The sequence below is a fragment of the Bidens hawaiensis genome, unplaced genomic scaffold (assembly GCF_021521415.1).
Source record: "Bidens hawaiensis isolate Kalapana, Puna unplaced genomic scaffold, B.hawaiensis_p1.1 tig00016829_1, whole genome shotgun sequence".
NCBI classification, from domain to species: Eukaryota; Viridiplantae; Streptophyta; class Magnoliopsida; order Asterales; family Asteraceae; genus Bidens; species Bidens hawaiensis.
This window is the reverse complement of record NW_027492551.1, coordinates 445,045-454,876: the sequence shown is the minus strand read 5'-3', so window position 1 is coordinate 454,876 and position 9,832 is coordinate 445,045. Positions and strand designations below refer to the sequence as shown.

Sequence of the window (9,832 nt, the reverse complement as noted above, 5' to 3'; positions counted from 1 at the left end):
ATTAAAAAAATACATATTATACATATATGTGTACTTTTGTTAAACCGATATTTTTAATTTTTTTTATGAAACCGGTATGAAAAATAAATTTTGTTGGTTTTTTCTTTTTTTATTTTCGCTTTTTGTTTTATAATTTTTTTTAAAAAGAAAATTTTCTGTGGTTCAAAATGGTTCTCAAATTCTCAACTTCTAAATAGTTCTTACATGATCATAATCCTCTCTTTCTCTCTATATATACACATATATATATATATATATATATATATATATATATATAACCGTTACCAATATGTAAAACAAATCGTATTATGACGAGAACATAAAAAGTTACCCAGAAAACGAGGGGTAGAGGTGCACAAACCGGTTTTCTTACATAAACCGGTTTCGGTTTAAACTGAACCGGGTTGAAATCAAAGTAGTCAAAACCGGTTTTGTATCAAACCGGTTAGAAACCGAACCAGGTTGAAGGTCTGGAAACTCATAACTGATGAAACCAGTTCGGGTTGGTTTCAAACTGGCCTTAAATCGGTTCAAAACCGGTTTAAGCTGTGAATTAAAAAAAAACATTTGCAAACATTACATATGTATATTTAATGGCAGTTATGTAATGGAAGCATAATGGAAGCTGTATATTAAGGGGGTGTTTGGTAGAGATATTTGATTGGAGAGAAATGGAATTAGAAATATTTCTTTTGTTTGTTTTCCACTTTTCATTTATATTTCTCTTTATATTTCTCTAAAACTAGAGAATTCCATTTCTCTTTAAAACAAAGAGAAATCCATTTCTCAGCAGCCTCCTCATAGCATGTCACCACCTCGTCTCCGGCCACCACCCCGTCTCCGGCCACCACCCCGTCTCCGGCCGCCACCTCGTCTCCAAGTCTGCAACCGCCACCTCGTCTCCAAGTCTGCAACCACCACCCCGTCTCCGCCGTTCGCAGTGGTGAACACAGAGATGGTAACCGGTTGTAGGTTGCAGGTGGTACGGGTGAACGGAGATTAGGGTTTCAAGTGGTGGTTCGTGGTAGGTTAGGGTTTTCAGATGGTCGGGTGATTGTGGTCGCAGGTGGGTGACAGTGGTGGTGGAAATCGGCGGTGGTCGCAGGTGGCTTCTGATTATCATCATCATCATCGCCACCACAACCACCACCACAAAATCTCCAAAGAGGCAGTGATGACAGATCTGAGCCTCCTTTTTCTATATCTTATGTTCCAAAAATTTGAATCTTTTTAATTTCTTGTGTACTGTGGTTGAAGAAGGGGATTTGGTGGCGGCAGCCGGTGGTGGTGGGCTGTGGTTGAAGAAAGGGCTGTGGTGGTGGTGCTGGTGGTGTGGGGCTGTGGTGGTGGGGCTGGTGGGGCTGTGGTGGTGGTGCTGTGGTGGTGGTGGTGGTGGTGGTGGGGCTGTGGTGGTGAGTGGTGTCAGGTTGGGTGGAGGTGGGGTTGGGTATGGTAGAGTTCTCTGTTTATTTTCTCGTGTACCAAACAAGAGAAATGATTCTCATTCTTCATACCAATTCTCTTTCTCTACAATTCAATTTCCATTTCTATTTTCTCTCCTTTTCCATTCTCTGTACCAAACACCCCCTAAGTGACATTATGGCAACAACGGATATGTTTAGTAAATGAAAAACTTCTAATTCGGTTTCCAATTGCAACTGATATTATTTCCTTTTTTTCTGTAGTTTTTTGTACGTTTTATTTTCATTTTATTTTTCCTTGACAAAAGGTTCTCAAAATGTACGTGTATATATATGTATATAAATAATACTTCAATTCAACCAACTACAAAGTATAAAACACACAATTCTTTCTATAAATAGCCCTTTCCTTGAAGGGTTTCTATATTAATTAATTTCCTAGACATAATAGGACTAGAGGACATTTACAAGGTGGTAGAAGCCATAGTGCCACTTTATGTGGCTTTACTTTTAGGGTACGCTTCGGTAAGGTGGTGGCATATTTTTACACATGAACAATGTGACGCCATTAACCGGTTCGTATGCTACTTTACTCTCCCTCTTTTTACTTTCGATTTCACAGCCCACATCGACCCGTTCAACATGAACTATCGGTTTATTGGTGCGGACGCGATTTCAAAAATTATTATTGTAACCGTGCTAGCACTTTGGGCAATGCTTACCAACAAAGGAAGTTTTTCATGGTCCATAACAAGTTTCTCTTTGTCCACTTTAACCAATTCACTTGTTGTCGGTGTGCCCTTGGTTAGGGCTATGTATGGTCAAGAATTCGTGAACCTTGTTGTACAAGGTTTAGTGATCCAAGCCATTGTTTGGCTCACCGGTCTCTTGTTTGTGTTGGAATGTAGAAGAGCGGCAAAGATTAACAGCTCTGTCAATGTTTCGGAGCTAAGGGATTTGGAAGGCAACACGATAAGTGCGGATCAAGTAGTGGTCACTACTAAATCGGCATTCGGGTCGCGACCAGTAACAAAATTATTATTATTATTATAGTAACAAAATTCGATGGAGAAAACAATTTAAATTGAAATCAATGGAGAAAATGATTTAATATTCAATACTTTTGGGCTACAAATTAGGAAACTTATCGATTTCCGTTTCCAATAATTCCTATGTTTACAAAATCCAAAGACAACCAATCATTTACTTTGTTTCCGTTTTATAATCAAAATTTGGTCTTTTTTATTTTATGTTATGGCAATTTGACTTTGTTAAATTATGTTTTAAATTGGGAACATTGAACCGAACTTTATGTGACATCATAACGGTTTATGTGACATCATAACGGTTTGTATCGAAATGAACCAACCCCTACGAACGAACATATCGAATACGCTTCCACTAGCGAATTGCGTTCCCATGCTGGAGCGAACCGCGATCTACGTGACTATGTTATGTACTTTTTTTTTAAAATAAACTATTTATCGTACTCCAAAATTACACCACCCCGTACAATTGGACTTGAACCATTACCGCTTACTAGGAATTAATCCACCTTAATTAATAACAATTTGTTACCCGGCAATGGGTTACTACTTACAAGTTAGCTTTTTTATTCATTACTATCTAATTAGAAATTAATCTTTTGTAATTTGAACAAACCTTAAAAAAGGATATTTTTGTTGTTGGTTTTGTAGGTTTAACTGGTCAATGCCGGATATTGTTGAAGGATCAGTACTGATCATGTCAAAGGCAGGTACCGGCACTGCCATGTTTAGCATGGGTAAGGCAAATGCTAATAGCTTACTTTCCGAATAATTATTATATATAACAATTAAGGGGTTTGGTGCCGCTGGATCTTGATTGGTCCACGTGGCACCAATCCCGTCTAGCCACTTCAATTTTGATTTTGTTTTCGTAAAGTCCTTATTGGGCCAACTTGCGGCACTTTATCTAGTCTTTTTTGGTTTGCTTTAGTTGCGGTCAGAACGAATGTCAATTTTGTATTTTGTTTTGTTTTGTGTTAGTTCTGGTATCATAACGAAAGTGATGAAAACCGACCGAATTTGAGTAGACTAAACGTCTTTTGTTTTAGTTTCAGTACCATAACAAAGATGACGAAAACCGACCGAATGCTGTTTTTTTATTTTTTTATTTTAGTTCTAGTTTGTAATGAACTTGACAGAAACCAATCCAATTTGCGTAGACTTACCGCCTCAACGTCCGGGATCGACAACGGTCAGGTTTTACCAACACCCGAGTTTACCGGCCGACGTCTCCCCATTAATCCACCTCAAATTTTATTGTTTTTTGTTTTTATTTTGGTTTTACTTCCGGTGCAATAACAAACGAAACCGACCGAATTCGCTCGACTTGCCACCTTAACACTTGTGACCGATAACGCTTGGTTTTTACCATCGCCCGGATTTTATCAACCTATCCGCCCCGCCGGATAAAATACTAGTTTATATATAAATTATAATGCATAACTAGACTATGTGTTGCGGTGAGGTGGGGGCGCCACTCCGTGCCACCTCACCTTCTTTAAAGCGCCAAACCCATCTTTAATCAAATCCAACCACTGTTCACAACACATAGTCTTATCGGGAAACTTGGCAGTGACATGATATCACTTCTGATTAAGTAACCAAGTAACCATCATCCACAACACATAGTCTTATTAGGAAACTTGTTGTAGGTTTGTTCATGGCAAAGCAGGAGAAACTGATTGCGTGTGGAACACCTCTTACGGTTCTTGCCATTGTTCTCAAGTTCTTTGCCGGACCGGCAGCTATGGCTATCAGCTGCATCGCCGTTGGTCTGCATGGAGATGTATTACGTGTTGCCATTATTCAGGTGAGCACTTGCCATTGACCTTAATTAGTTATAACTTCCATTTGCAATAAATGTATACTGATGTCATTTTATGTTACAGTCTGCTATACCTCAGTCTATCACTTCGTTCATATACGCTAAAGAATATGGACTGCATGCAGAAGTTCTTAGCACTGCGTAAGTTTTGGTTTATTGTTCTTTTTTCTTTCACAAATACAGTATAATCTAGGGGTGTGCAAGAAATCGAAAAAACTGATCCAAAACCGAAAAAACCGAAAAATTCAAACCGAACAAAAACCGAAGGTTTGGTTTTATGTTTTTGTAAAAACCAAACTAATAGCACGGTTTTGGTTTTGCATGTAACAAAAACCGAAAAAACCGAACCGAAACGAAATTCTAGATTTTTATTTTTTTTAGTTTTTATTTTAAGTAATTTATAAGGATTTAATAAATGTAACTTAAATACTTTTGGCCAAATGTATAATGGTCTATTAGTTAAAAATTAACAAAACTATTTCTACCTAGATTCATTATTTTCGACAAACTTTCTTTTCGGCCTAAAATTTTCAAGGCTCAAATGGAAAAAACCGAAACCAAAACGAAAACCGAAATCAAACGGTTTTAAAATTTCAAAAACCGAAGTTTTGGTTTTTGGTTCGGTTTTAGCCCAAAACCGCACCGAACAGCACCACGCACGCCCCTAATATAATCGATTATATATAGTAACAACTAACAAGTCTTTATCTAAAATGTTATTTATTAGTGGAATATATATAATTTGTATTTCTCAGGGTTGTCATTGGCATGATTGTGACTCTCCCTCTTATGGTTGGTATCTATGCTGTCTTGGAATTTTTGCACTAATTCCTTCCCATGCAAGTGATCTAGCAATTAACGTTTAAAACTATTAACATAATTTTGAATATGTTAGAAAGTGATTCTAGGCTCATGATGAACACGTTACGACATATGGATGCATTTGAATTATGAATAAAGCCGTTTGGCTTAGTTTGTTAGCAGTCTGAGTATCAAGCTTTGTTTACGTTATTCAAGTTGTTCATGATCCTCTAAAGATCAAGTGTTTTGAGTTCTTTCTTATGTTTATTCGTGAGAATTTGCTCTTAAATATACCAACAAATTTGGTATCAGAGCCAATGAGTGCTCAAATGATTGTGTGTGATTCAGTTCAATCGATGTAATGGCTGAAGCTACCTACTCTACCATGCTTCCACTCCAATCTCGATCTTCAAAGGTGAAGGATACGAGTACTGGAGCATAAGGATGAAAGAAACTCTACGATCAAGATCTATGCTGCAAATTACACTCGGCATACAGAGTTGCACTTAGCTAATTAACAACAATTTCGGTGGCGTCACATCTTCATTCCTCAAGATATGAACTTAGCTAAGATGAAATTTTTTCTCAGTGGGTTCGAATTAACATGCTCTCTGGTTCTTTACCATACAAGATTTTGTGTCTTCGGGTTACTTACACTTTTCACTGTGAACCACAATCTCTTCTCTGGACACGTACCAAAGAGCTTATTTAGAGTATGACTTGAAAAGAACCAACTGTCTGGAAAAATCTCTCAAGATTTTGGGATATATCCTGTTAAATTAATGTTGACTTAGGAAAAGAAGTTGTACGAGAAAGTGGGAGAAGTAGTTGGAAGTTACTTGAAAGAGTAAATGGAGAACATGGAGTTCATGCTACGCGGGTTATGTTGCAGTTTGTTTTTTTTATCTATTTAAGTGATAGGCTAGTTTGTTTTTATTATCACTTTTCCATTCACAGTACTTTCAATTTCCCTTTGTAACTAGTTGTTTTTTTGAAGTTCAATATAAACCAGAAAATTGCCCCAAAATCTCTCTTGTTCTTCTCTGATTACCCCTAACATTTGGTACCAGAGCGTTCAAGGTTCGTGTATGCCAAAATATCTCAGATTCAACAACATGTCTGCCGTCGCTACAACCTCAACACCCCCGAAAGAAACCAGTTCCGTATCCCTTCAAATTCCAACATTAACGGCGAGCAATTACACCACGTGGGCGATCAAAGATGGAGACTGTGATGGATGCCCAAGGTATGTGGGAATCCATTGAGCCGTCGGTCGATACAGTAGATGACGAAAAGAAGAATAAAACCGCTCGTGCCTTCATTTTTCAAGCAATCCCGGAGGACGTCTTATTGCAAGTGGCAAAGAAAAAGACGGCGAAGGAGAGCTGGGACTCGCTAAAAACCCGGTACTTTGGCGCTCATAGAGTGCAGAGAGTACGGTTACACACGCTCAAGAGGGAGTTCGATTCGTTGAAGATGAAGGATGATGAAAGCATCGATGCGTTCGCCGGGAAATTGAGCGGGATGATATCCAAATACAGCAGTCTTGGAGAGACTCTTGAAGAAGGCATGTTGGTGCGGAAGCTTTTTGACTCAGTTCCAGAGAAGTATTTCCAACTAGTTGCATCCATCGAACAGTGTTCGGATATCGATTCGATGTTGTTCGAGGAGGCGATTGGTCATTTGAAGGCGTATGAGGATCGGCTAAACCAACGAAAGGGAGCAGTAACGGGTGATAACACCTTGTTATTCACCCGTAGTGTAACACCGTGAAAATTTCGAGTTCAAAGTATCAACTTTTCAAAGTCCAGGGACTGAAATTGCCAAATTCCAAACTTGAGGGTTAAAATGAAAAATCTATTTTCCTGACCCATCGCGCTACGCGATGAGTCAGAAGAGACTCCCATCGCGTACCGCGATGGGGTGTCTGACAATGTGTGACACGTGTGCCACGTGGCACACGGTGGCACCATGTGCTGCCACGTGGCAACAATGCCGCCACGTGTTGCCACGTGGAGCGGGCTCTGCCACGTGGCAGGCCTACACCTCTGCGTCATCAGGTCTATATCGCGGTGCGCGATAGGCCTGCCCAGGGACCTATCGCGTAGCGCGATGGGACCCAATTTGAGGTCTATAAATAGCGACCATGGGCACTTCATTCTGCACACCAATCTGAGCTCTCTAACCTCTCTCTACAAATACCATTCTCTCTCTAAAAATCCTCGTAAAACGTGCCATGATTTCCTCGATAAGCGTGCTTCGAATCTCTCGTTTGTGTACAACGTTTCCTTAAAGTTTGTGCTACCCTCCACCCTCATTCATCAAGAAGGCGTTGTTGTAATGGCAAAGAGTCCCGAAAGACGTGCTGACAAGTGTTGAAGTTGGCATATCAAAGTTGATCGAGAAAAGTAAAGCGGCGTCGGAGTGCTGCTTATTTCTCTAGAGTTTCGATACGCCACTAAGGCCGCGTAATAAGGAATACAATATAATTCAATATTATATTCAAGGCTTAAGCCTTAATTCGAGGTTATACTCGATGCCTCGATAAAAGAAAAGAAAAGAAAACATAACAAAGAAACAAATGAAAGTATGATTGTTGAATATTGTGATAACATATATATGTGTGTAAGTATATATGTATATATTCTTTGTTATGAGAATATTATTTAATGAATAAAGAATATTCTTAAATATTAAAAGAAAAGATTACGTTTCTTGGAGAAGAAGAAACGTCGGGTTTTCAATATAAATTAAAGGTTTATAATTTACTTTTAAACTGGAAGTTTTTAAGTAAATAAAGAACTGAACTAAAAGTTCAATCGAGGATTGAGATATAAGACTAAAGGTCTTAAGACGGATCGTGTATCCGACTAACAAATATTTATACTCGTACTATAGGTGCAATATAAAGAAAGGGAAAGACCCTTGGATGGTGAGTGAAGCCGATCCTAAAGAGATAAGGTGAATACGTCCCCAAACTTTTAAACTTTTTTTTTTAAATGAGTCAAACTTGTTATGTGAAATTGTTTACAAGGAACTATGTGTTCCTAAAACCGTTATAACTATGGGTATAAACCTAGCCCTCAGGCAGTGGTATACGTATGTCTGGATCCTTACATAGGTGGTACTATGCGATGTATGGGCATGATCGCACCACCCTTGGTCGTAGGACGCTTTCCTGCAGGGAGTACGACCCTATGTGGATATTTACGGGTACTTAACTAAGTCAAACGCTGCGGTGTTTGCTGAGGTGACCTAGCGTAGAGGCTCTAGTTTATAATGTGTTATTTGACTTTTGTTATTCCTAAGCCACGATGGGCCGAGGCAGGCGTAGTCTCGAGGGGTAATAAAGTAAAAAGAAGTTATTTTGTGTCAGCGTGTTCACCAGCATTCGTTGCTGACGTATTTTCTTACATTTTGCAGGTGAACAAGTTTAGCACTTGGAATGACGAAGTGCTTATATATCTGATGGCTCGGATTTGTTTTGTAATTACTTAATATGGTGGTTTGTAAACATAAACAAGAAATCTTTTGTTAACTTAAACGTGTATTTTATAATCCCGTCTTTATATATATAAGTTATATTTTCGATCCTTAAAGTTTTATAAGTCTTCCGCAAATAAACGTAACTCTGATTTATTTACAATATTGGTACCAACTGATGGGTCACGCTTCTAGGCCTAAGATAGGGGTTTGACACGTAGTGATGGGCAGCAAAACCAACGAGGAACCGGTAGAGGTTACTCACATGGAGGACGTGGTTGTGGTTCGTACCATGATCGAGGTGGTCGAAATGGGTCATGTGGAAGAGGTTCGAGTCGTGGTAGAGGAGGAAGCTGGGGTGGTGGTTCTCATCTGGAAACCGACAACCGAAAGGGGCGAGATAAGAGACACGTTAAGTGTTTCAAATGTGACCAAATGGGTCATTTTGCATCCGAGTGTACGGAGGGTAACGAGAAAAGGGGTGAAGCAAATTTTGTTAAAAAAGAGGAAGATGAAACAACTCTCATGTTGACCATCTGTGGTGAACAAGTACCAAAATTGGTACTATTAAATGAGAAGAATGTGTTCCCATGCACATATGAAAACCAAACAAAAGATAATCAAGAGATGTGGTACCTCGACAACGGTGCTAGCAACCACATGACCGGGGTAAAGGAATTTTTTGCTGAGTTGGATGATAAGGTTACGGGCCAAGTCAGTTTTGGAGACGGATCCAAAGTTCAGATCGAAGGGAAAGGTAAAATATTGTTCGAGTGCAAAAACGGTGACCAACTCTTGATCCCGGACGTTTATTCCATCCCGGCTTTAAGAAGTAACATCTTGAGCTTGGGACAAATGACTGAAGAAGGATATGAAGTGGGAATGAAGAAGGAATTCCTAAGGGTTTACAACGAGTTCGGGGACCTATTGATGAAGGTTGAACATTCGAAAAACAGGTTGTACAAGATCGGGTTAAAGACAACACGCCCGGTTTGCCTCGCTACAAAGATTGATGATGAAGCTTGGATTTGGCATGCTAGAATGGGGCATGTAAACTTCCGAGATATGGAGTTGATGGTTAAGAAAGGTTTGGTTAAAGGAGGGCCAAACATATCACACCCGGGTCAAATCTGTGAGGGGTGTTTAGTGGCGAAGCAGACGCGAGATCCCTTCCCATATGAAGCTGAGTGGCGAGCAAAGGAGCCACTCGAACTTGTTTATGCTGATTTGTGCGGGCCAATATCACCACAAACATT

General features: G+C 39.4%; 1 protein-coding gene across 1 annotated transcript; it reads left to right on the top strand.

Moving 5' to 3' along the window:
* Nucleotides 1-1,738: 1,738 nt before the first annotated feature.
* Nucleotides 1,739-5,120, top strand: LOC143552259 (auxin efflux carrier component 5-like). The gene is made up of 6 exons (XM_077042527.1): nucleotides 1,739-1,746; nucleotides 1,838-2,464; nucleotides 3,080-3,204; nucleotides 4,120-4,277; nucleotides 4,357-4,433; nucleotides 5,048-5,120. Exons 1-6 carry the CDS (start codon nucleotides 1,739-1,741, stop codon nucleotides 5,118-5,120), a joined length of 1,068 nt encoding a protein of 355 aa, XP_076898642.1.
* The last annotated feature ends 4,712 nt before the right edge of the window (nucleotides 5,121-9,832 follow it).